The sequence below is a fragment of the Budorcas taxicolor genome, chromosome 24, assembly GCF_023091745.1.
Source record: "Budorcas taxicolor isolate Tak-1 chromosome 24, Takin1.1, whole genome shotgun sequence".
In the NCBI taxonomy this organism is placed as follows: Eukaryota; Metazoa; Chordata; class Mammalia; order Artiodactyla; family Bovidae; genus Budorcas; species Budorcas taxicolor.
In genome coordinates, this window is record NC_068933.1 from 41343459 (window position 1) to 41371112 (window position 27654).

Consider the following 27654-nt stretch of genomic DNA (forward strand, 5'->3'; position numbering starts at 1 on the left):
GATGAAATGTCTTTGACTGGACTATTCCTAAGCCTGCAGGTCACACACTAAATGATTTTTCAAATTATAGGTTAAATCTAATTTGACAAAATCCCTGTAGTGTTATTTAGGGGAAAAAAAAAAAAAACAAGTGGCTTCAGAACACACTTGCACACCTACATTCACACACCCAGGCACACATCAGCATGTGAAACTGTTTTCTTAAACACTGGTTCTCCAGAAAGAATCAAAATGCTTATCATCGAGCTGCAGCATGTGTGGTAACGGGCAGCAATGAAATCTTTTTAGCACAAGGTAGGAATCTGAATGAACTTTTAAATGATCAGTACCTGAACCAAAAATTTTACTAAAGATGAACTCTAAAATACGTATTTTTTGAAAATCTGGATTCAACTGCCTGTTGCACTTATTACATTAAGTGGTGCTTAAATAAAAATGGAGCATAAATTCAGCTCTCTACTCTCTAGACATTTAAAGCAATGGTTATGTTATCAACAGGTAAAATGCACCTAATTTGGGTCTTTTGACACCTCTTAAGTTTATTGTATGATAAAGTTCTTCACAGTTTAAAATATTGTGAAGAGATATATTTATGTATAACTATATTCACATAGATATTATGTACACATACTATGTATTTGATGTACCCATAATCTTTGAATATGTGTGTGCCAGAGGATACCCCACACCTATGCAGGAACCCTGAATAGCAGATTGGTGTGGACTGAAATGATTTCTCAGAAAAGAGTAGAAGTTAAAAAAAAAAAAAGATAATTATCATGAATAATTATAACAAAAATTTTACCGTATTTACATAGTGCCTATCTCCCAAGAGGTAAGGATGCTTTACAGACGTTGGTTAGGAGGTGTGGGGCGGGCCTGGGGGAGGGTCGGCTCTCGTCTCCACACGCAGGGGGCCTCCCGGCCGCGCTCGCGATGACGGGGCACCCACGCCGAGCTCCCCTAGCGCGCGGGCCTCAGCCAGCAGAGCAGAGTCCTGCGCGGAAACCCAGCTTCCGTCCCACGGGAGACCCTCCACCACAGAGGGGGACCTTTCAGGCCTCAGGAACTCGTGGCTACGCGTTACATTTATGTCACAGGGAGATTAAAATGGATTTTGGTTTTGGCAGATGAGCGAGTCTAACATTCAGCGTGACTGTAGTTCCGTGTAGCTCGTCCAGTGGGGCGCGGCACAGCCGACGGGTCTCGCGGCCGGCGCGCAGCCCCAGCCCGGGCCGAGGAGAGCCGGCGGCCGGCGGCGCAGGCGGCCTGCGCGCTCGCCGTCGCCGAGGCCTCCACCGCCGCGGACCGCACGCACAGAGCGATCGGCGTTCCAGCACGAAATGTGCAGGTGGCCTGCGTCGTGTCCGAGTCAGCGAAGGCCTTAGGGGTGAACTTTAAAGGCCAGGAGCTCCTCAGAGTGCATGTTGTTTAAAGAGCGAAGATCTGGCAACTTTAGGAGAAGTTTTGTAAAAATAGAGGCCTCGTTCGGGTGGTTTTTCATTATTAAGGTCCTTAGCGCGCGGATGAGCGTTTCCTGCAAAGCCTCCACGGAGTTGACGTTTTCTATCCCCGATCGATCTGCGGAGAGCGACGAGCAGAGACGACAGTGTTACTAAGGATAAACAGTCGTAACTCGCACTTGTCAGTCTCAGTAATGAGCTCAAACCAAGGTTTACACATGGGAACAAAGGCAAAAGGTATCTGACAGAGTTTTCTAAAGCCCAATGGCAAATGTTTGCAGCTATTAATCCTATTATAAAATGTGTCACATAGTACCCCTGATAAATTAAAATTCTTTATACCGCTTGGGTATCTTTGCTCACAAAAATCTAGAGGTTCTGATTTTTTAAATACGATGCCACCTAATTTCAACTGCTTCTAATGAGCAAAACGAGATGAGTCATGTGCTTTGGAAGTGTATTTTCACCTCATACGGAACATTCCACATCTGCGTGTTACCACGGGTGGCAGGCACCCGGGACCCACGCGTGGACCCCTCTTCCCGTGAGTGGGCCAGACTCACTACTGAAAGCAGGATCACAGGGAAAACCATGGCTTCCACCTCAGACAATCTCACTGCTCGCTCTGAGGAAAGCTGGATGCCCGGTGAGGTGCCCTAAGATGTGCCCCAGGCTGTCTCCAGCAGCCAGCGACCAAGACACCCAGTGGGACAACTCGCAAAGAACTGACTCCTGCCAACGACCACGTGAATAAACCTGGAGGTCGATCTTGCCCCAGTGAAGCCTTCATATGGATGGCCGACAGCTTGAACACAACCTCCTCAGAAACCCTGAGCCAGAGGCACCCATAGCCCAACCCTCAGAAACTGAGAGAGAATAAATATACACATTTTCAAGCCCCAGAATCTCAAGGTAACTTGTTATGCAGTAGTAGTTATCTAACATGGCACGCAACTTTATTATCTATTCAACTCAGTTCAGTTGCTCAGCCGTGTCCGACTCTTTGCGACCCCATGGACTGCAGCACGCCAGGCCTCCCTGTCCATCACCAACTCCCTACTAATAGTTGTATTAAGTTGCATTTACTTTCATTTAGCATACTGTGTTTATTAAATTCATCACACAAAAATATTAATAAGTTAGTGATTTAATATAAATCAGCAATAAAGGAAACTACCTTTAAAAGAACCAAACCATGGACTTTTTTCATCAGCAAGGGCTATTTCTTCCCTTTACAACAGGAGACAGTTGTACACAAGAAATATTCAATGGCTCCAAGAAAAGGGGGTTGTAATTAGCAAGAAAAAAACTTCTTCAAAGAAACAAAATTCTCTGGCCATTTACGCCCTTGTTTCATTTTTTTTAACAAGGAAATCGGGGAGGTCTTTCATTGTGACTGGTAGCTGAAAAAGGCCACTTGGAATGGGAATGCTCAAAACAAGGACTAAAATTTAATAGTAAACGATGGGAGGCTGGTTAACTCAATGCAGGAAAAAAACGATGAAAACAGTTTCGTATTACATTTAATAAAATGTGGATTATTGCCACAACTGTGCTAATTATTAAAGAAACAGAAACAAACTGAATGCTGACTACTGGCTGGGGTGGCAGGGAGGGAAATCAACTTTCCACACAAAACTACAAGATGGACAAAAGATCTCTTCTCTCGACACCTGACTTTGGCCATACAATCACAGGATCATCTCTGGAAAACTACTTAAAGCTTTGTAATAATGCTTCCAAGACCCTCCCTTGCCTTTAATGTTCAAGCAATTGTTTTCTTTAACAGTCTTACAATTCATGAATTCATTCACCAAACACTTTAGAATGAGTGTGGTTACCGGTATGTGAGTAGCTCCTCAGTCGTGTCCAACTCTTGCGACCCCATAGACCGGAGCCCGCCAGGCTCCTCTGTCCTGGGGATTTTCCAGGCAAGAATACTAGAGTGGGCTGCCATTGCCTTCTCCAGGTTACTCCTATGGTGCTAGGGAATAAGCAGTCACCGTGACAAACTGCCAGTCCTTGTATTTAGAGAGCTGGTATTTTGACAGAAGAAAGTAGCTGGTTTACACTACATCCTCTGTAATTTACAATAACAACAACTGGGGAAAAATGAAAATGATCCCCCAAAACAAACCAGTCTAGATGGCAGTAGTACCAGTACCAAACAGTAAGTGGAAAAGGACATTTGAGTTAGTTCTATCTGTGGTTGATCCTCCAGTGATTATCTTGACTTTCTGTGGCCTATGCCTCTCTATTCAACTCCCTTCACTGTACCTAAGAACGTTACCCGTAAAAAACCACGGTTTCGTGATTTCGAGGCCAGAGGACATAACTACAAACCCAGCTGATCATAAACAATCCTCTAGCAACTGCAACACTAGATAGAGGTACCCACTGAAGTGGAAACTCATCTTCCAGACGGCGCACTGCGAGCTGTACTGCCGGTCAGGACGCAGCTCTCCGCGTCCTTCACCATTTCGCGAGAACTCCTCCTCGACTGTCCGCCTAGAGATGGACGTGGAATCCCCTCCACCAGCCCCTCATGGGGACAACTGACACCCACACCCCAACGAGCCCAGCCTAACACCCGCAGGCCAGTCTGACCTCCACCTGGAAGGGACTCTGCCCTTCCACACAGCCTGAAAAAGAACTAACCTTCTGGGTGCAACTGCTCTTCTCCTCACGGCATCAAGATCCTCCCCATCACTCAGGCAAGTGAGAGTTTGAGATTTCTCTCTCCCTTGGCAGCCACAGCTGTTCTGTTAACAAGCAGTACAGGGGGAAGGCTTCTGAAGCTAGACTAGTAGGGGTGCAAATGCCTGATCAGCCGATTATTAAAAATGTAACCTCAGACAAATTATTTAAGCCCCCGCCCCTGCCATTCCTCAACCTCCTCGCCTGTGTGACTGAGGATAGCATGTCCTGGCTCACATGCCGGGTCTGTCGTAAAGACAAAATTACATAACGAGACCATTAACCAGCACATTGTCTGACAACCAAAACAAAGCAAAAACCAGAAGGCAAGGTTAGATTCTAAGAAAAACAAAAGCTATTTTGAATATAAAGCAAACCATAACATTGCTTAATTCTAAGCAGTTAGCAGAAAATGCAGAGACAATCCATCTGTTACCTGACGCCAGAACGGTCCAGTCAGGAAGCACAGGTTTAGGGGAGAGTCTACGCTGCCTCGTTACCCTTTCGGCCCCACTGAGGGGACACTATGAGCACTATTCCTGTAATCCTAACACGTAAATACGGATGCTTTACTGTTCAATTTTTAGGATCAACTGATAAAGCACGGAAGACAGTCACATCTCTAGAACAGAATGTAAATGTTTACATTCTTGACGACACAGAAGAAACGCTAGGACAAAAGAAGTCAGGCTGCAGAAAAAGTAGGATGTGCCTCCCTGGACAGCGAGGACGCGTAAGCCGAACTCCTGAGGGTCACGGACAAGCAAAGGAACAGCGTGGGGGGCATATCACAGTCATTAAATAACAAAAGTAACCAGGGAGAGAACAAACATTTTTCTGGGGGAAAACTGAGAAGGTGCTTTCATTTATCAGTTGAAAAGTCAAAGTCGCTCAGTCGTGTCTGACTCTGCAACCCGATGGACTATACAGAATATTGGAGCAGGTTGCCTTTCCCTTCTCCAGGGGATCTCCCCAACCCAGGAATCAAACAGGGTCTCCTGCATTGCAGGCGGATTCTTTACCAGCTGAGCTATCATTGATCCGCTACATCTACTAAATAAAAAGGCATAAGGATAGTATTTTGAGTTGGATCAGCAATCATCAGAATAAGCCTGAAGAATAGGCTAGCAAGAGAATAAAGAGACTTTCCATTTTATACCCTTCCACCATTACTGGATTTTATTTTCCTGCTTTAAAAATAACAATAGTCCTTTTTTAAGTGACAAAGATTTAAATTTGATATGAACATTATCAAGTAGAAACATGTATCATTTTAAAGTGCAGGTATTTTTGCTTGTATATCCTCATGTATAAGCATAACAAAAATAAGAAGGCAGTATCTTTTTACAGTTTGTCTTTCTCCTTTAGTACTATATATCCACAAGCAGGCAAAGGGACAAATGGGTTAGTGGGTAAATGGCTAGAGAGAGATCCCTAAGGCTAATGGTGCTCTTTTTTTGGTGGTGATGTTATCACCCCTTATTTTCATCTTAGTATTGGCACTGTCTAATTTCTCAAAGAACCTGTATTATTCTTATGATCAGAAGACAAAACAAGGCTTTCTCCAAGTTAAAATCTAAAACAACAGAGAACCACATTCCTGGTGGAAACTACGAAGGAGCATGGTGCCTGGCCAGCGCCCCTGCGCCTCCGGCCGCATCCCCCCGACCTGCCCCAGGAGCGGGGGGGGCCACCATCTCTCCGTGAACTGCCCCAGGAGCGACCCCCCGCCGGCCGCATCCCCCCTGACCTGGCCGGGGAGCGCAGCCCCTCCTCCCCACCTCCTCACCTCTCAAGTCGCCCGCACAGCCTGTGAAGCCGACCCTCCAGCTGACGGATCAGGCGCGCCGATCCGGCGCCCCAGGATAAACACAGGACCCACGTCACAGCAGCTCAGAGCTCACGCCCGGGCGCCCCCACCGTGGAGTCACACTGCCGCCCAGGCCGGGCGCTCACAGCGGTCACTCAGCCCGGGGCTCCCCGTCTCCCGCCTCCCGCCCCTCGGGCCGTCCTCACCTTCCTCTGGGGAGGCCTAACAGTTCACCCGCACGGTCCCGCTCCACCACGATCCTGCCCGCAAAGCCTTCTTCCTTCGCAAGACGCCCATCTACCGCAGGCAGAGCCTCACCGGTTAGAAAACAAAGCTCTCTGCGTTGGTTCTGTCTCTCCAGATGGAACCTACAGCGTGTGTCCTCAACCTGGTCCTGTCACCCTGAGCACCTCGCACTCCAGGCCCATTCACTAGATAAAGAAGTTAACGGGTATGGATCACCTGTAGTTTCATGATTATAGATTTATTAACCTGATGCCAACTCAAACTATTACTAATTACCTATCAAGAGACTCTGCAAAACGGTGGGTTATGTGCAAGAGGCTTCCCAGGTGGCGCTAGTGGTAAAGAACCCACCTGCCAGGGCAGGAGATGCGAGAGACAAAGGTTTGGTCCCCGGGTCAGGAAGATGCCCTGGAGGAGGAAATGGCAACCCACTCCGGTATTCCTGCCTGGAGAATCCCATGGACAGAGGAGGCCATAGGGTCGCAAAGGAGTCCGAGGCAACGCGTGACTGAACACACACATGAGCAAGAGGCATTGAAAGGCTACTGAGAAACCAGGCCTCCCTCCCTGACACGGTCCATCATATTATCCTGTAAGCCCAGGTAGGGCAGGTCAGAAAAGGGGGCCAAACAATGCTCGCAAATGGCCTAACCACTGACGTGCAATGGGCCCTTCAAGATACACGAAGAACTTACCCTCTCCAGGGATTACTGGTGTGAAGAGTCACTGATTGACAGCTCAGCCCGTAACCAGGGGCCATACTCACATTTCACAACCCTCCCTGTGCTCAGCACAAGGGCTTTTACACAGCACGAAGTCAATGGGAAACTTAAAGTAAGTCACGTCAAAATACTGTCTAATTCTCCACGAATGGTTTAAAATACAGTCAGGGATACCTAAAAATGGCTGGCACTTTTTCACACGTTCCTAAGCAAGTCACCATCTCAGTCCCGATTTCTTACTGGGGGTAATCCCTCTCTTACTGTCTGAGCTGAGATACGTGGGTCAGAAACAACCGCAATGTAACACCAGGTGGCAGAGAAACTGGGAAACACCGTCGGTGCCTCACGAGCATCAGGAAATGCTGGGACACAGCAGCCGCAGCACTCGCTCAGGCAGAGGCTCGCGTCTGCCCTGCGCCAACGGCACGTGAGGCTCCCACGCACAATCGCCTCCTTTCCCAGGAGGAGGAGGAAACCAAGACCCAGAGAGAGACGGATACTTACCGAGCCACCCAGAGAACTCAGGAGCAAAGCTGAATGAAAGCCTACAACTCTTAATTCTGATTTTTGTAACAAAAGACAGTAATAGCATACATCTTGATACTTACAACACTTTCAAGTAACCCACATGGTATTTTTAATTAAAACTTAGATTTGGATTACCACCACCTACCTGGTGATATACAGTCTTGCAAAAAATAAATCCATGAGATATTAAGACTTAAAAAAAATATGAACAAAAGCTAAGGATTAAGAGAGGGGGACATGAGGCCCAGATCTCAACATCCGTTTATCACTATACAGCACTTTTGACTTTTACTGTCATGGCAAAAAAAATTCATCATGCAAAAATAACAGACCCCCTAGTTCAGCATCTTCCCTAAGGCCTTCGTCCCTCTACACGACCGGCCAGAACCTAGGCAACTGCAGCCTTGTCCCCAGGCTGCTCACTACATCCCAGGTGTGGCACGACTGTGAACCGGCTTCCTTACCTGCAGAGACCAGGACAACTGCCGTAAACAGACTCATCTCTTCATCACTAAGTTGGAGGGCATTTAGCTTCTCACTAAATTCAAACATAGAGTTTAGCAGATCCCCTGCTCCCATGGAGTGCAAGTCATCCACACTATACTTCTTTCCACTTAAAAAGGTGACAGTGCGTTCCTTTGCATCAAACAGTGATGCAAACCGTACCATTAAAACCTGGAAAAAGAAAAAGACTTCAATGTATATGGGGCCGTTCAATCGTAATATGAGAAAACAACTCAGTATTCAAGTCAGTTAAGAGATATCCTACGTATTTTAAAAAGTTGTAGAAGAAAAACTGAGTTTATTTTTACCCAGAACCATTTGCTTAAGGCAAATTCTCCATCAAAGCAATACTTTAGGAAGAGCATCAAAAAATAAAATTCTAGTCACCAACAGCAAAACAGTCAATGCCTATGGTACTCTGGGGCTATTAACAAAGATTCTGAAATGCAGATTCAAAATTAACGCATGCCAAAAAAACCCCAAATTAAAGCAGGCAATAATGCCAAGAAGTCTGAAACTGGGCCTTGGGCAAAGGCATTAAAGAAACTCTATTAAGCTATCAAGTACATCACAAAGCCCGAAGTAAAAACAGCAGTGTTTCAATGCAACAACACTTGGAAACATCCAAACACCAAATGTAGACAAGCAAAGATGAACTCTAGTTAGTCTATTTCAAGAAACGGTAACCCAAAGAGACACAAACTATTACAGCAGGTGTTCTAGATATCAAGCCATGATGGAGATCCAAACCAGAGTCACCGCAGACCTGCCCTAGTCAATGCAAACAACTACGGCCCTTACTTCTCGCGGAACCAGAGGGACGCGGAACGAACACCTGCCCTTTGCAGAGCTCCCAAGCAAAGACGGGCTTCACCCAAGACAGCCCGAGAGAGAGGGAACCTTCTAAGACGACAGCCCGAGAGAGACGGAGCCTTCCAAGACGACAGCCCGAGAGAGACGGAGCCTTCCAAGAAGACAGCCTGAGAGAGGGGGGAGCCTTCCAAGAAGACAGCCCGAAAGAGAGGGAGCCTTCCAAGAAGACAGCCCGAAAGAGAGGGAGCCTTCCAAGAAGACAGCCCGAGAGAGACGGAGCCTTCCAAGAAGACAGCCCGAGAGACGGGGAGCCTTCCAAGAAGACAGCGCTAGCTCTGCAGCCAGCTGTCTCCAGATAGATCATAAGGGGAACAGAATGCACGTCCTGGATTATGAGATCTGTGTTCTAGTCCTGATTGTCATGAATATACTGGTAACCCAGGAAAGAAAAGTCTCTTCACCTCTCTGGGCTATGGTTATATAACCTCATAACTGGGTGAACTGAACTTGATCTCCGACATCCCCTTCTGACTTTAAATCTGGAGGTCCACTGGTCAAGAGTCTGTCTTCCAATGCAGGGGACACGGTGGTCAGGGAACTATGATCCGACATGTTCCGACTAGAGGAACCCACGAGCTTCGACAAAGGCCCAACGCAGCCAAAGACCCTTAAGTCTAATGTTTTCCTTTAAACTGAAAATTCTAACCTATAGGTGTTTCTTTGGAATTACATCACAGCTATTTTATTTATGAAAACATCATCGTCTCTATTCTAGTCCAAGAGGCCCAGAGAACAGAGCCAAAGGCAAGGGGTTTTGTGGGGAGTGCATGTGTGAAAACAGGCGTGAAGAAGGAAATGGGATAAAAGAAAAGTCTGTAGCAGAGGACGTGTCACCAAGCTGGACACCACCTGACATCAAGCACAACCAAGATCTGGGCCACGTGGGGCCATCCAAGGACATGAAGCTCCCCCCGACTTCCTCTGCTGATCAAAGGCTGGGGCCGTCCAACATCAGCTCCCACCCTCCCCTGCATTTCAGGACAATGCCCACGTGAGCTCCAGGCCAGTCCTGTGCCTTCGGCCACCTCAGCTGCGGCAGGGAAGCCCCGGGCCAACAGATGACAGGCACCTAGCCAAGCACAGGGAGCGGCTCTGTCTGGGTCCTACTCAAGCTGGCAACAAGAGCTGCGCCAGGCCCAGGAGACGGCATCCCAGAAAGAGGAGCTGGAGTCAAAGAGCAGCCAAGCACTCTGACGCGGCCAAGAGGATTGTGGGAGCACAGATGAAATATCTGCTACATTGGCCAAATATTTCCCCATCTCTTAAGAGACAAAACCACGATCTGTTTGCCCTTTGGTCTGGTACTGAACCCAGGAGATGCTGGGCTGGGCTTTTGATAGGTGTCTAACTCCGGAGAACCTGCCAGGTTCACACCTGGAGGCAGTTCCAGGACTTGGGAGTTTCTGTGCTGCGAACCCAGCATGTTTGAGTTTCAAGCCTTGAGTCACGCAGAGTTTACCTTGTCTCTCCCCAAGATCCTGGGATGGTCATGCTTTTGTTGGTAGTTTCAGCCTCTAGACTACAAACACTTGTTGAGAAAAGAATGAAAATAAAATACTACCCTGCCCTGTATCAACAACATTCAAGATATATAAAAACCTACCTCAAAAGTCCCAGCCTTTAAAAGGTTGACCTGGTCGTGCTGCGAGAGATCTCTGAACCCAGGGATGCGCTTTGCAAACTCCACCACTTCCTTTACTGCTGGGGTGAAGCTCATGGAAAATTCTTCCCAGATTTCATGCCCCGATTTATGAGGATCTACGTACGGAGACTTACTCATTGGACAAACCTAATATGCACAAAACAGAAGAAATCTTCGATTATGAGAGGTGGGAAACAAACTTCAAAGGTAGTGTACCAGTCAGTGGAAACCCCAACAGGAAAATACGCTCCAACACCATAGAATCTACTGGTATTAGCTAGCACTTTCTCTACTGGCTGCTCCCCTTGTGACAGAAAGGCTCAGAGCGGCCTAATTTAAACAGCAGTCAACTCATCGTAAAAGAAGTAGCCTAAGCAAAAAGTTCATCGGTTACAAGCTGGTTCAAAACCCTGGTGCACAGTCTATAGAGACATAAGGCAGCTGAGTGGCTGGGGCTGGGCCTGGGGCAGGGGCTGTTTGCCAACAGGCGCAAGGGATGCTTTTGGGGGTGATGGGGACACCCCGGCACACCACGCAGACATGAAACACACTGTGCACGCTGACAGAATCAGCCTTCACGTGCAGACCAAACCCAGGAGATCCAGAAATGGGGTGGCTCCATAACCATGGAGAACATCACAAATGAGAACCTAAACCTTTATATATTTTCCCCTCCTTACGGCAGTCACTAGGCCTGAAGAAAATGAGGTTACCTTCCAGATCCATGGAATCAAACAACTTCAAGCGACAAAAAAAAAACACACACACACACTTAACATTAGGATCGGGGTAGAGTCAACTATTTTGAAAATGAAAAAAGAAGATTTGAACTACCCAGCTGCAGAAAACACCAAGCACTATCAAAGGGCCTGATGGTGTAGACAGAGCCTCAGGACTGCTGCTCTGGGTGAAAGTCTGGCTGAGCATAAACAGCGTGCTTTCACGCAGACTACTGGATTTGATGAAACACTTAAATGACGCTAACACTGACTCATCCCACAGGACGAAGTCTGAGAAAATTCTTAGAAATCAGCGGATTATCTTAACCTAGTCCCAAGTCTTCAAACCATGAAACACCCATGCTCTATATCCAAAGACCTTTTTATATCATGATGGTTAAAGAAGACACTTTCCATCCCAGTGACTGTGGCGAGCTATAGCATCAGTCCCTTGAGGAAATCCCAATGCTAGTAAGGCCAAGACTAACTTGAATACCTGCATTTTGAAAGGGCTTTCTAAGAATTAAAGGATCGATTCTTCATAACCCATATTTTACATAAAATCCTAATTCTGATCATATCAATCAAATAACATGCTTGTGTACCTAGCTCTGTATGCAATCAGGTCATTCCACAAATGCTGTTTATTCAAAATATTTGATCTAAAATACCACGCAAAAGGGATTCTAATAAATCTCCTAGCCTTCCTGACCCTCACCCCCTGCCTCTGAAGTTGGAATGGCCTCCGAACAAAAGCAAGCCTTCACATTTTTCCTCGACACAAAGTGAGCAAAAAACGTGATTTCACCATACCAGGTGCATTCTCGCTCCAGTGTTGCACAGGAAACCGTTCTTGTTCTCATTCTGAGAAAACCCATCTATGGAAACTCTATCACACACTCGCTGAGTATAGGCGCCGGAGAAGCTCACGCAGTGTCCGCCGGCGACACAGACGCCGTGCCCGCCAGGGTAGTGCACGCCGCTCCGGCCCTTGTAGTGTCCGCCGAGATGCTGCGCGCTCTCGGCACAGGGGAAGCTGCCGTGCGGCCCGCCCACACAGGGCTCGTGGTTCCCGCCGTACTGCTCCAGGTTCTTGGCGAGCCGCTCTCGCGGCGGCACCGCGGTCCCCGCTGAGCTTCCGCGCGGCTCCTGATTATACATGAAGGTGTCCTTGTGCGCTCTGGTTACCATGCCGATCACTTCCTCCTTCGCGAAATCGGAGGAGGAGGGAGAAGAGCTTTTGCTGCTGTCTGGCTCCAGCTGGGGTTTGGGTCGCGGTTGTTCCTGGGCTGGCAAGGCGATCTGCTCATGATGGTCTGCTAAAGGGTCACTGTGCAAACGGCCACTGAGCTGGCTGTCCATCATGGTCCTCATCGCACTCTGCATCTCGCTCAGCATCCGCTGTTTTTCGCGCTTAGGAATGCGCCCAAACCGCACGGCTATTGCAGGAAAAGAGACCCAACATCCACACATTAAAGGCGGCCCGTTTATTCCGAAGAGTAACACAGAACTGGCTCTGACAGCTACAGCTTCTGATCACACAAGAATGCCCACTTGAGTCTGGCCAAAAATCATTCTAAACTTGCCGGCTATGTTTCTGAGGTACCACAGGAAGCGGGAGTGGGAGAGAAATGTTTCACTTTTCTCTCAAAATAAAGCTAAAGAGAAGACTTCTTGGGTATTTTATAAGCAAAGTCTAAGAAAAAAAACTGAAATTAACTAATGAAAATCAGTTTGAAACAAACCAGCATTACCACACAGCACCTTACTAACAAGGCTGAAGACTGTGTCCTCAGCTCCCTGCATCCATCAACGCTGGATGGACAGGTACAATCACTCCCTGACCTCTGTCCATTCTCTTCCGTAACCTTATCCTCAAGACCCAACTATTAAGTGATCACCTTTTCCAACTTCTTAAGAGAAAATCTTAAAAGAAAAGAAAGAAAAAAAATCACAGTCGATAGAAATGTAGTTATTGGAAAATAAACTGGCTGGATGTTAATTAAAATCAATGAAACAAAAATAAAAGCATTCATTTGCAATATCTTAGAGGCTAGTCTTAGGATGAGTCCTGTCTCCAACATTCCTATCCCTGAGGGAAAGAAAAGCTTCTTTCTACTCTAGTATTTATACACAGATATTAAAAGTTCCATATATCCACCCAGCAAGGAGGTCTCGCTGCTCCAGCCTCTTACACTGTCTCAACCACAAACATGACTTTGTCCTTTTGCAGTCTACCTTCGCTCCCCTCTGCGCGACTGATGACCGTCTCTACTCTTGTAGAAATCACAATATCCATCAAGTTTGGATTAGTATTTCTAGAGCCATAAAAAAAAAATTTTTTTTAAGCAACTGAAAACATAAAACATCAATTGTTGAAACCTGTCATTCAAGAACCTACTTATTCCCACACTGTATTTCTGCGTCAGTACATACTAGCTAGAGTAACCTAAGGGACTGCTTAAATCACCCTTCCCTAGATAAATACCAGGCTCATTCTTAGCAATTCTCAGTGAACTCCTACCCTGACCCCTCTGAAAGCCTCACAGTCCTCGGCTATGTTACTTGGAAGAGAATGAGACTCCCCAGGCACCACAGAAGAGTCAGGTCTCCCAGTGACGTCGTCCACACAGGACACTGACGGTCCCGCCAGTCACCACCACTTCTGCTTCCCAGGGGAGTGGAGCACGCCAGGATAGAGCAACCACCTCCACACCAGGCCACGACGTGGCTTTCAATTCTGCATCACCTTCGAAAGTACTCACAATCGGTGCCGAAAAGCACGGTGTCATCTCAGGACTAAGTCACAGTGCTAATTCACAGAGGGAGAAATGGGCTCCTCAGAACAACTAAGAAAGAAATCAGGGGGAAAAGCCAAGAACTCCTATATCAAGAAAAACTGCACCTTTATTTTTTGAAAAAGAAAAAGTATTCACATCACACAGAGGAAAAGTGGGTCTTTTCACAGGCAAGAAACAAAAAAAGAAGTGAGTCAAAAGCTGTTTCTGAGACGATGATGCTAAAATTTGACTTGAATCAATTTGGCATCCTGTAAGACAACAAAATGTGTTTTTGAAAATCCCCTTCACCCTGAGCACAAGGGGGCCTTTGGTAATTGACTCACAGCTCTGGTTCACACTGAGGAATAAAGCCAAGCCCCATACGCTTTAAGAAGAGCACTCTCTAAACTGGGAACATACCATCTCTCGACATTCCAACAGACAGACACTTCTTGAAGCGACACTGCTGGCATCTGTTCCTATTCATCCTCATTATAGAGCAGTTTTCATTCTTCAGGCACTTCTTGTACTGAATGTTTTGCTGAATGCTTCTCCGGAAAAAACCCTAAGAACAAAGGAAGATGTAGGGATCTGATTAAAAACATCCAGGGGAACTCCTTCTAAGCGTCCCCCACACCTAATTAGCCAGTATGCTACCAGGGACCTGAGAAGTTATTCTGGCTTGGAGCAGGGGAGAGACAACACTGACACTCAGATCGTCACCGAGCTCTCAGCGGTGCCCGCGAGGGCCTGCCGGCCACGCAGAGCTCTTTCCCCCTTCCCTCTCAGAGTCTCAGTGCTGCCAAAGCCCCCGTGTCCTTCACTCCGATCACCTGTTACCAGCCAGGCCTGCAGCCATGCTCTCCAGCTCATACTGGAGTCACTTACACGTTCCCAAACTCTTGCAATATGAAGGACACCCTCAACGAGATGACAGAGAATGGCGTTCCATACCGCAATTCCCTCGCTAGATCTAAGGATCACGTTAGGAGAACCTGGTCTTTCCTGGATTATCATCTGCTGACACCTTACACATTCCAGATGTTCCGGGTTACTTATCAGCTACAGGTTAAGTGTCTCACACACACACACACAGCTCCCAGCTGGATGAGTGCACACAGCTGCCTGTATTTACTACACAAATAATTCAAGTTCATGTCCCGTGAGTGGTCTGCAAAGACCTCCACTTGACTTTTTCAGGAAAATCAAAATCACCAAAATTATTTTAAACTGCAGTTTCCTTGACTGTCCTAACTAACCACATTATTGGATGAATCTGTATTAGTGATTGTGGGATATAGCATTTTTATACTTTGTTACTGTAATACTATACTTGGGCACTATGATATCTGCACGAGATCTTTAAGAGCAATTATGTGTGGCATTTATCAAGAACATGCACTTAGTTTCATTTGCTTGTGCATTGGTTTCTCTAGCTATAAACACAGTTATTTCATATCTTTTGTAAAAAGAAAAAAAAGAAAAACTGTTTATAGAATTTTTAACACAATGAAAAAGTGCTATTTCTGAATAAAGTACAGAAGTCCTGTGATGTAAGAGCTACAACACTCACAGCTCATCCAGAGCCACCCCAGAAAGTATTTCCCCTTCATGGATAGTCATTGTTTCCTCGCCCACCACATCCTGCCCAACTGGGTCCCTGCTTCCGCCTTTCAGGCAGAGAAGAGTCATGCACAGTCTCGGCCGCGTTAGTTTTAGACACTCAGGAGGAAGGACCAGATGAGAAGAGAGGTTCCCTAGATGTGAGCAGGAAGTACAGACTTCTCACTTGGAGCTACCTGACTCAGGAATACTTAACGCAACTTACAAATGAGCTCACCCAGGGCTCAATTCATACTTGAGACGCTTCCACTTACTTGGCATCGCTTCCGAGGGTATCACATTTTTACAAGCATCTAGGAACTGCTCCCCATTCCCAGCACCTGACAGGTCGGCGTGTCAAAGGACCTGATGAGATCTGTTCCGAGCCTGGTTTACTCTAAGCCCCGCCCGCGTGCTCCCTGCCCTCCGCTCCCACCCGAGACAGTGCCTGACACGCCGGTGAGTGAACACTTCACACCAGACTCAAGTTTGAGATAACACATTTATTTTGATCAAAATCTTAAAGGAAAAAGAAATACTACATATATTTAAATGTAGTTTTAAAATATGCTTTTCAAAATGAGTTATGTTTGTACACAACATAAAATGGTCAAAACTTTAAGGAGTAGCTGACTTCTCTCCTCCTCCTGGATTATCAACCATGTAATTTCTTTAATCCCAGAATCAGCAGCTTAAACAAATGAAAGCATGCATTACCTTACAGCCTTCACAAGCATGAACGCCGTAGTGGAATCCTGAGGCCACGTCCCCACAGACTTTACACAGCAGAACCATGCCACTGAATTCTGAAGCAAAAATAGACACGAAAGGGAAAAGCTAAAAGAAAAGCTGAAACTGGTTCTTTCCAACGGAGTCCTGTATTTTGTTAGCTTGTAAATACTTTTAAAAATACACAAATATATAATGTCAGAGAAAAATCTTTATACCAAATTGACGAATCAAAAGAAATCATGCCTGATGGCACTCTCTCAAAAGGGCCAAAACTCTCTCAGAGGGCTGAAGATCCTGGACAGACACTGAAATTTTGTAAATCTAGAATTATTCTACATCAGATATGCAATCAGAACTAAGAAACCAATCCTATGGGGTTAAGAGTAAAGAAATCAGTGCCAGGGGCGTCAACCAACGAAAGGTGCGAAGTGGGGTCTCCACAGGCTGAGTCCCACCTGTGGGCAGTCTGACCCACCTGTGGGCAGAGGCAGGTGCCAGCCCTTCCTGACCCCACCCTGAACCAGCCTGTGACCTCTGCACTCACTCACGGAGCCACATTCCCACCACTCTGTGGGATATTCCAATCCTCCAAACGTTCCTAGCGCCAGCTTCATGAAAGCAAACGCCTTTCCCTGAGTGAGTGCTCCATTCCAGAACCAGATTCAGCAGGAGGGGTGCAGAAGGAAGACAGGAGTGGAAGTTAAGAGGGCACCCGAGAGGAAACAGGCAGACAGACCCCCTCACCACAGAGAACCGACTAAGACAGGCCCTGGGCTGTAACTCTTAATTAAGGTCATCACTGATCTCTGAATAACTACTGAACTATAATTACCCAGAAGGGGGTGAAAAGTATACCCAGAAATAAAATGGTCCCCACCAAATGAACAGGTGATAAAGTAAGCCCCACCTGCAATTAGTGGCATCAACTGTCAGAAAGCTAGACCACTCACTTGTCACTCCACTGTGACTCTTTGTCACCCCAGGGGCGCTCGATTTGCTGGTTTTCATAGAACAATCTATTCGATCATTCTTCAGGATGCCTTCAATGCTGGACAGATCGCCGTTTTTGGGGTTCCCATTGCTATCAGAATGAGTGCTGTTTGGAGAAGACGGGACAGAAGAGGACGCGGACTGGAAGCTACTCTCGGAGCCCTCGCTGTGGCAAGAGGCTGGGCTGGACGCTGAGCTGGACGAGCTGATGTAGGCAATCACTCCTCCTGGAAAACAGGGGGGAGCCAGGTGATCAGACACGTGATAACGCATATTTCCTATTTTCGCAAATCTCAGCAGTAAAGTCACTACGCTGGAAAACAGGTTAATGATCAAAATTATCGCAAAAGGGAAAAGTAGCTTATTTTCTTCCCTATTTCCTACTATTCCTGCTTCCACAAAGTTCAAAGCTATGAAATCCCCACTGGTTTAAAAGTGGGCAGGCTCTCACTGGCTCTGTTATTCTCAGCATGTCCCAATCCAAACTTAAAAGCGTTCCATTTTCCAAAGTGCTCCTAAAAGGGGATGCAAGACCTTCCTGAGTGACATAAAGCCAGTCGTCACGCTGCCTGGGCCGCGTGGAAATCTGGTTCTGGCCCCCTCTCTGCTTCCTTCACTATCCCTTCACATGACGCCGTCCCCGAGCAACTGGCTCATCGCTTGCCCACCCCACGCCCCAGCATCTGGATAAAGCTCAGGTCAGTCAGGCACAGATGTAACGTCTGGAACCCCGGATGAAGGAATCTATCTGGAAACACAAAGCCTTTCACAGCTGTTGCTCTCACAGTCTTTGTGTTCTGATGCTCCCCAAAGACTCCACCACTACCCACTGAACCCCAGTTCCGCACCTGCCTTCTCCCTACTCCTGCCATCGGACCTGCAGACACACTCCCCTCCAAAGCAGCTCTTGAGAAACCCACACGCACCGCTTGTTCTCCTGACTCACTGTTTACAGTGAGTGTCCAAGAGGCTGGAAGGCGGAAGGCATGCTCTGAGCTAACTCCCCCTTCACAGAGCTACCTTCAGAACACTCTGTACCACTTCATTAGGGAAACTCCACAACTCCCCTTGAAACTGGCTGTGACCTCTTAAGAGACTGCGAACCTTCCAGCTTAAGAAATAGCAGGGTATAATTTCAGGGTATAATTTCAAACTTCTTCCCTGAAAGTGATAAAACGCTGCAAGAGTAACCTCATGGTCAGAAGTATTATTTTTCCAAATCCCAGGCCAAACAAGTAATTTTCATCTTCTCTGCCAAGGCCTCCTGTGGTTTCTTTTCTTCTCTCCTCCATCATCGGCCAACATTTATTGGCTTTTTTCAATGTGCATCACATACAAACGTTAATTATCTCTCTTCCATCACTGTCTTGAACTCTTATTTAAACCTACTGTTTACCTGTTTCCATCTACTTCTCAACAAGAGAGATTACAAGCCCCTAGGTGTAGAGTGTCTTTTAAGTCTCTATACCTGCTTTACAGATAAAAGTCCGAGATAAATTTTTTCTTTCTTTTTTTGGCTGTGCCATGTGGCATGTGGGATATTAGTACCCTGACCAGGGATCAAACTGGTGCCCCCCTGCAGTGGAAGCATGGAATCCTAACCACTGGACCGCCAGGGAAGTTCCAAGACATAAATTATTTCTAATACGCACTTCTCTGCCTTTGTAAAGCCCACATCTAGTATCATGGGCAGATCCGAAACAGTATAAAGTATTACTGCTGCTGTTGTTGAGTCTCTAAGTCGCATTGGATTCTTTTGAGACCCCAGGGCAGTAACAAGTAAAACAGACATTTCTGAGAATAACCTGAGATGACTATTCTGAAATAGAGGACTTTACAGGTTTCCAAAGTAACAACTGCAATTTAAGCATTCACTCTGAAATAAAAGCTTTGTCTGCTAAAGGGAAAAGACTCCCCAGTCTTTTTTTAAATAACAGCCAGACTTTATAGGTCATTCACATGTACACACACACACAGCAAAATGCTAAGGCCAAATCAATTCCAAAGAACAGAAAGTCATTTCCACTTACAGAGAAGGAAAAAAAAGGCAGAGGGATAAGTCACTTTTAGTCTGTCATGATGACGTTAGGGACCAGACATGTATTTAAGTACCAGTTACACAAATCCAGACTCGGAAGCCCCTAGGAAGTAGAGCCTCAACCACAGTGCTCTGGTTATAACCCAGAAGAGAAGTGAGAGCAGGCGCCAGCTGTGTCAGGAGAAACCCAACAGAGTTCGTCATACACAAACTTAAAACGCACAGTGCAGCCAAAGGCACCTGAGTCTTCTTAATCGTCTTGCTCGTACAGATTTGAAATTTATTTTTTATTGAATACAGTTGATTTACAATGTTGTGTTAATTTCTGCTATACAGCAAAGTGACTCAGTTACTGCCGGGAGCCAGCGTGAGGAATCCCGCCCGTGACAAGGTCATGAGGAAGGAAGCCTGACAAAACGCAAGGACGTGATTAGGCTTCAGGGGTTCCCCCTGGAATTTTAGCATCCACCCCCCCAAAAATAAGAATCTGCCTGCTTTTCCACTCTTCTGATATTCTCTGGAAAAAGTCAAATCAGGGCTTTAGTCTTCTGCATTTGAAAGGGATGTTTCAGTTAAACCCCCTCTGATAACTCTCTAGCTTGCCTAACAGGTTCCCCCAGACCTCTTACAGCTTGTGAATTGCTTATAGGCCCCCGACCGTGAGAGGCACAAAGCTTAAAGCATCTTAAAGACATAGAGCATTTTCTAAAGAGTTAAAAATCATATTGGCAGAGGGTTTTTACTGTTGACTCAATGACTACTGCCGGGCCTCCATATTCTTTATCTTTTAGGCACCTGGGAGGATGTTAATCAATGTAAACGGGATATGGAAAAAGATATATAGTAGTTTTGATGTTAGCAACACTAGACTTTTGAGTTAATTACTTTTCTTTTGTTATAAATCACTGTACTCCTTTTACTTTTTATAAGCTGTATCTTTGCTATGTAAGAATGTAACTTTATTTAGTGCTTTCTGAGAGTGGCACCAGACTTTGGGAAGATCAACACAAGTAAGTCTTCTGGTTGACAAACCCTTATCAGAAAAAAGGCTGTAAAATGTTAATTGGCCCTTTTGGCCGGAAGATGATGTAAATTACCTAAGACTTGTGTATACAACTAGGTATGCAGAGAGAAAAGCCTGGTTTTGATAAGAGTCTGGGCTGCTAACACTGCATAATTTTGTGTTACCCACTGATCTCTATGTATAATCAAAAAGTATAAAAGGCCCTCTGAACAATAGAGGACGGGCCAGTCGCTGGACTGGTTTCCCCCGTGTCTCCTAATTTCTGGCTGAATTCCCATCTAGGGCATGGAGGCTCACCATGTCTACTTACTTGTCCCGGCTTTTAAGATCCACACGAGGGGGAGCCCAAGGCGGGGCACTCCCTGATATTCAAGAGGACGCCGATGGCCTAACGTAGATGGTGCAAGCTCCTTGTCTGGAACTTTATTGGCTTTCCACGTAAACCAAGTTATTCAGCCTTCTTTCTCCACTTAATTTTCCTACACTATTTCTCCCTAATCTAATCTTATATTAATAAATAAATAAGTCTTTCCTCGCCAACACCGTCCTCGCTTCGAATTCCCTGGATCCACTGGGGCTGGACCCCGGTAAGTTACATACACACACACACACACACACACACACACACACACACACACACATCCTTTTTCAAATTCTTTTCCATTATGGTTTACCCCAGGATATTGAATATAGTTCCCTGTGCTATATACAGGAGGACCTTGTTGTTTATCTGCACTTGAGTCTTAAAAAGACAAAAAATACAACGTGGACAATTCCATCCATTTTTCCATTCCAGAAGCATACGCCTGACATCGGCACTGAAGCTGGAGGCATGAATCGGCTTTTCCTGAAGCCTGACCCACTTCCCGATGCCCTTAACCTGCGCTTCCCACCTGCCCAGAGTGAAGCCCGAGCTTTAGGATTGATACCTGTCCTGCAACCTGGTCCCTACCCGTACACACCAGTCTCTCTCAGAGCGTGGTCCTGCACCAGTGGCTTCAGCATCGCCTGGAACTCGGTTAGAAACACAGGTTCTCAGGCCTCACTCTTCCGATGCACAGGGAAGTCTGAGGGTCACTGTCACAGGTCAGTGACTTCATCTGTACTCAATGGGAGAAAAAGCAACCAAGGGTAATCTCAGTAACAGTAATTTTATCTAACCACTGATTTTAAAATCTGAAGACTCTTCAATACCACAAACACAAGAAAAAGACCTAACTTTGAGTTTATTCTCACCTTCCAAAGAGATGATGTGAAATACGCATCAGAACCGCCTAGTGTTTTTCTCAAGATACACATTTCCAAGACCCTGCCCGAGTGGAGAAGGCACCCTGAGGAAGGAACTTTCTTTCGGCTGTGCTGCACTTGAGCTTTCTCTAGTTGCGGCGAGCAGAGTCTACTCTTGGTCGCAGGGTGTGGGTTTCTCATTCCGGTGGCCTTTCTTGCTACGAAGCACAGGCTCAAGGGCACCTGGGCTCAGAACACAGGCTCAGCAGCTGTTAACTCACGGGCTCAGTTGCTCGTGGTAAGGCAAGTTCTTAACCACTGGACCACCCAGGAAGTCCAGAAATGAGCATTTTGAACAAGCTCTCAAGGCAAGCCCTTGCAGGCAGAAGTTTAAGAATGGTTACAATTAGTAAATTCAAGCACAAATTGGCCCATAATTTTCAAGGCTGGTCTTCTCACTAACTGCCTGAATATCCCTAACATACTGTGAATCCAAAGGAAAAAGATTTCAACCTTGAAGTCTCTCAAAAGTCACGTTGCTAGGTAAAATCACCACTGCTTTCATAAAATTTTAGATTTGAAGATCACATTAGAAATCTCGGGTGGTAGCAACTGATATTTTTTTCATATTTAACTCCACTGAGAATAGGATACAAAGAAAAAGATTATCCTTAGTCCTCAACAAATCCCCAAAGGAAGCGCTCACAGCTATTTATCTTTTCTAAAGGACTACTTTACCTAGTGGGAGACTTCCCTAGTGGCTCAGGGGTAAAGCATCTGCCTGCCAGTGCAGGAGACATGGGTTCAATTCCTGGGTCAGGAAGATCCCCTGGAGAAGGAAATGGTAACCTACTCCAGTATTCTTGCCTGGGAAATCCCATGGACAGAGGAACCTGGTGAGTTATAGTTCCTGGGGTCACAAAAGTGTCAGACATGACTTAGAGACTAAACTGCTACTTTAGGTAGCAAATTCACTAATGTCTCAAGAGGATAAAAGGTCAGGAAGTTAGACCTTTCCAGGGCCAGGATTTCAGGCAGCTATTTACACCCACAAGCTCTTCTGAGTGGAGATCTGAGCTGTTCTGATGGCTTGAGCAGTGTTTTAAAGCTGACCGGGCAATGGAAGGTATTAATTACTCAAAACACACCTTCCTTTGCAAAAGTTCCAAAATCAAACCCAAGAAAAATTAGTGCGCTCTTATCAATTCAGTTAAGATGCAACTCCTGTCTTTTAGGGAATCAATAATAATTTACAACCAGCAATTGTGCCAGGAACCATGGAACCAAAGATGACCCGTCAAGGAGCAGCTACATTCTCTAAGCAAGACCTTCAACACTGACATAGTTGTCTTAGCATCAACCAGACATCACGCTGCCAACCTGATCATTACCAACCCAAGAAGGTTAAAATTTAATTTCTTAGAAGGTAAGATGTACATCTAGCAGCTCCTCAATCCAATGAAGAAGGGAAGTGGAGACTACAAGTCAGCAAGAATATTGAAAATAAGGACTTCCCTGGAAGTCCAGTAGTTGAGAATCCACCCGCCTTTCAGGGGATACGGGTTCTATCCCCAGTCTGGGGAGAATCCACTTGTCGCAGAGTAATGAAGCCTGTGTGCATAACCGCTAAGCCTGTGCCCCGCAGCAAGAGAAGCCGCCACAATGAGAAGTTCATGCACCACAGCCAAGAGTGACTCCACTCGCCACAGCCAGGAAAACTCCACGCAAAAGCAGGAAAAACGGAGCCTGGCCAAAAGTAAATAAAACGTCAAGAATGAAATGACACGATTCCACACCACGTTTAGTCCTCATAAGAACCCTGTACAACTAACTTCCATTATTCCATTTTACAGAAGAGGAGCTCAGAGAGGTTAACACAGCTACCAAGCGGCAGGGCCAGGGTTGAACGTCAATTCCAGAGCACAGACTATTTATTATCTCTTACTGAGAAGCCTTCGGCATGCAAGTCACTTCCAATCTTTCTAAACCTGAGTCATCTTCTATTAATACAAAATGGGAATATCTGCCAGAGTTAGTATAAGATTGAAATGAAATGATGTTCACAAAAGGGAACTATTAAAGTAAGTGCCTTTTTACAGAGAGAGTTTTTAACGAAAATGCAAGAAGGTAAAATCCCTGAACCAGCAAGTCCCAACACCTCCAAAAACAGGCAGAATATACTTCTCAGATGCCTCAAGCTAAAATTAGCTGAGGCTGAGTTGTCTCTATTTTTAGTTGAAAAGAATCCTGGAGTTGGGCCAGGTTCCCAGGCTAGGGCTTACCCAGTGGTCAGTTTCAATCCAGAAGTCAGCATCCAACTCTGTACCGCTGGGAGGCACTCACGGTCCTCACACAGCCTCGGCTTTTTTCACCCAGATTCCAGACTGGCCCAACATCACCACCACCCCACTCCCTCTGCCCACCATCCTGGAAAATACACCCTTGAGATCAGGTCACGACTGGACTTTTTTTTTTGCCTTGTGACTTAGAACAAAACATGTTGACTCAAGAAGCTTTATGAGTTCTCTCATTTTAAAAGCAGGTTTTCAATAACTTCTACTCACGGTATGACAGAGTGGACCTATTGAAGCCCTAAGCTTCCAGTTGGGTCCCACTGTGCGGGCTCCAGAGAGCAAGATGGTGCCCTCCTGAGAGCACTTCACAGACCTGGGGAGACAGCTCTGTCGACCTTTCGTTCCAACACAACGTGAGCCACAGTCCACACAAAGTCCTGAGCGTACAAGGGTGCTGTAGACGCCAAGGGTCGAGAGCTAAGGTGACAGACAATACACGGAGTTTTAAAGAATATGAGAGTGATTGAATGATGTGCCACATAAGAGACTACTTAAGAAGACAAAAACAAATAGGTCTCATTTTGAAAAACACAGTTCTTGTCTCCAAGTAAATTGCTGGAAAGGTGGGGAGGGGACAAGGGGGACAAGAGTAATCCAGAGCCTGGGGGGGAACCCTATGGACCAGCAACAAGATTCAAAAAGAGGAAAGATGAAACTGGGAGGCTCTGCCGACCCTCATACCACGTAAGCTGCGCCCATCTACTCAGTGTCCCCGCACCCCCAGAGGCAGGACCCCCAGGCCTCGCATACACCTTTAGGAGTGACGGAGGCTTCACCCCCAACTGTGCCTACAGCACAGGCATTAGTCTGTGCTCCCCACGGGGATTTCACAGACCTGCCCCTAAGGGTACGGTACTCACTTCACAGAACTTAGACCCTCCCCTTCCACAGTGGCAACAGCACCTTCCGACAGCGTTAAGGGGCGGCTCGAAGTAGTAACACACGCACAGGGCCCATATAGGACACATACACGCTCCACAGACACTCTCCATTATATCCTGGGAGAGCTGGATCCCAATAGTTCAAACAACTCTAACCCTCCCTATCCAGATTCTTCGTCCTTCAATTCTGAATATGTCATGTGGACCCAGATTTCTCTGCAGGTTCTTATTTCCAGGCCACCTTCTGAACTCCTCAACTCCACTGTCTAGTCAGGCAACTTCCTTCTTCACTTAGAATTCTTCCTATTATCTTACTGTTTCTCTCTTTATAGTAAAAACATCAAGTAGAATGGCATTTAAAGAACTTCAGTCAAAATCTGTGACAAAAATGTATCGAGTCCATTTCCACAGCTTCACTATTTCTCCTCTGTATTTGTCACAGAAAGGGTCACACAGTGAGTCATGATATATAGGGCAGTTTCACCAAATGGTCACTGGGTGAATATGTATTGACTAATAAAATGATATCAACCCAAAGGGAGGGGCCAGAGGCCTGCCACCAGCACTGAATTTGGCCCCACCCTGGGCAAGCTGTATGTGAAGGAAATGAAAGAGAATGCTTATTTAAGTTCCCTTAGAGGGATGGCAGAAACACTATACTGGATAACAGCTTGAACTTGGAGCCAAATGGAGAAAGAGAAAATTTAAGAAAGATAATTGCAAGTTCCTACAGTTCAGGTCAAACAATTATCTGCACAAGGGATGAAACTTAACTGCAAAACAGTTCACATGAAAAGGGTCTAGTTGACGGCAAGGTTACTGTGAGTCAGCAAAGCAGTATGCCACAAAAGCCCAACCTGCCAGACAACTCCTTTATAGCAGTTATTAACCATTCTACGACTTCCACCTCTGGATGCCACATCCCAAAGGGCAACAAGGATGATGATCAGGGGGAAAAAAAAAAAAAAAACAAAAAACGGAGCTAGGACCAAGGGACGTGAACTGGATATGGAAGGGGGTTGGGGGAGTCAGCAATCATCCCAAGAAAAGGTTACAATTTGTAACCACACCGTAAAATCAAAATTAAGATCAGTGATAATGTTCCAGGAAGGTTCAAATCTGAGAAAAACTTTCTAACCTTATCTGATCTCAAAACTGTAAGAATTCATTCACACTGAGATAGATGAGGATGAATTTCTTAATCTTGAAATTCCTAGCAAGTAAAAGTTTTATTCCATAACAGTTACTCAAATTCTTAAACTATCCTCAAGGTTATGTAGGCCCATGGGTAATTAACAGACAAGAAAATGACTTTATTATTTACTGTTGGTGGAGAGTTCACAATTTTTTACCAGGGGCATGGTTTTTCAAACATAACTTAATCACGGGCTGCTTCTGCAGCCTCACTGGATTCAAGGCTCTTCTTGGGGGTTTGCGGGGGGGGGGGGGGCGGGAAGGAGACAGACAAAAGGGCAGGAGGGACCCTAATATTGCTCCCTAGTGGGGAAGCAACAGGAAATGGGACAAGAAAAGGATTAATAAGGTCATATCCGTTATCATGGGAATTCCCAGGCTGTCCAGCGGTTAGGGCTCTCACCGCCCCGGTTCCAACCCTGGTTGAGAAACTAAGATCTCCAGCCCTCGGGGATGCGGGGCGGGGGTGGGGGGTGGGATCTGTTAGCGGATTCAGGAAAGATCAGCAACCTGGGGGTCACTGGGGGTCACCGGGCGGGACCGGGCAGGGTGAGGCTCCCGGCCCGCAGGCGCCGTGGGCGTATTCGTCACGGGAGGTGTTCCACAAGGTCGACCGCGTCCCCGAGGAGGTCGTTGAAACAGAGGGTTCTTCTTTGTTGTGGAGATGAGGCAGCGCCACCCGCGGCGAGCCGTCCCCAGGCGACCCCGGAGGGTCCCCCTCGGGGCCCGCCTTCTCCGCTCCGCCCCGGCCGAGGGCACTGCGGCGTCCGCGCCCTCCCGGCCGCCGGGCCGCGGGTCCCCCGGGCGCGCGCACGCGCGGCCTCTCCGCGGCGAGCGACCCCGCGGGGGAGGGGCGGCCACGTCAGAGCCCGAGGGCGCGGGGGCGGGGCCTCCCGCCGGCGCGCGCCCGCCCCCAGGGGCCCCCGCGGCCCGCGAATGTGGGTCACGGAGCCGCGCGGCCTCACGTGTCCCCGCCCGCCGCCGCCGCCCCGGCGCCCATTATGTAATGCCGCGTCACGCGCCCGCCCAGCCAACCGGCGGCCGCGCGCCGCCGAACGTAAACACAGCGCGCACGTGGCTCGCGCGGCCGGGCCATGTGAGGGGGGGCCGGGCTGCCGCGCTGCGGCGCTGCGGGCGGCTGGGAGGGCGGCCCGGGGGGCGCCGAGCGCCAGGCTCCGGGCGGGCTCCCCCTCGCCGCCGCCCGTGGGGGCCCCCGCTGCCGCGCTCGCCCGCCCGCCGGCCCCGCGCGCCCGCCGCCGCCGCGCCCCCCGCCCTGTAGGCTCTTACCCGCATTCACCTCCATGGTGCCCTCGGGGAGGCCCGAGGCCGCCCGTCCGCAGAGCGGGCAGCGCCCCCGCCGCCGCCTCAGCGCCGCGCCGCCCCGGGCCGCCGCCGGCGGTGGTCGCGGGGCGCCCTCATGGGCGGGGCGCGCGGGGGCCCGCAGCCGGGCCCCGGGGCCGGAGAGCTGGCTCGGGGAGAGCGCGCGGCGGCGGGCGGCGCTCCTCGCGGGCCCCGACAACAAAGCGGCGGCGCGGCGGCTTCCTGCAGCCAGCGCACCGCGGCGGCGAGGGCGGCTGACGGGAGGGCAGCAGCGACCATGTGACCCGCGCACACACCCTCCCCCGCCC

General features: G+C 47.5%; 1 protein-coding gene across 1 annotated transcript; it reads right to left on the reverse strand.

The window, feature by feature from the left end:
* Positions 1–1296: 1296 nt before the first annotated feature.
* Positions 1297–27400, reverse strand: NR1D2 (nuclear receptor subfamily 1 group D member 2). The gene is made up of 8 exons (XM_052661351.1): positions 27314–27400; positions 17269–17535; positions 16304–16392; positions 14405–14549; positions 12018–12643; positions 10447–10632; positions 7931–8141; positions 1297–1581 (listed from the first exon to the last, which is right to left on the reverse strand). Exons 1-8 carry the CDS (start codon positions 27327–27329, stop codon positions 1385–1387), a joined length of 1737 nt encoding a protein of 578 aa, XP_052517311.1. The 5' UTR covers positions 27330–27400; the 3' UTR covers positions 1297–1384.
* Between the last annotated feature and the right edge of the window lie 254 nt (positions 27401–27654).

Excerpts from the sequence above, each read along its gene's own strand:
- NR1D2 (XM_052661351.1), bottom strand. Across the intron at positions 16,393-17,268 it reads GAGTCACAGTGGAGTGACAA|AATTCAGTGGCATGGTTCTG; the intron begins GTGAGTGGTCTA and ends TTTTTGCTTCAG. Across the intron at positions 10,633-12,017 it reads CTGGAGCGAGAATGCACCTG|GTTTGTCCAATGAGTAAGTC; the intron begins GTATGGTGAAAT and ends TGTGCATATTAG.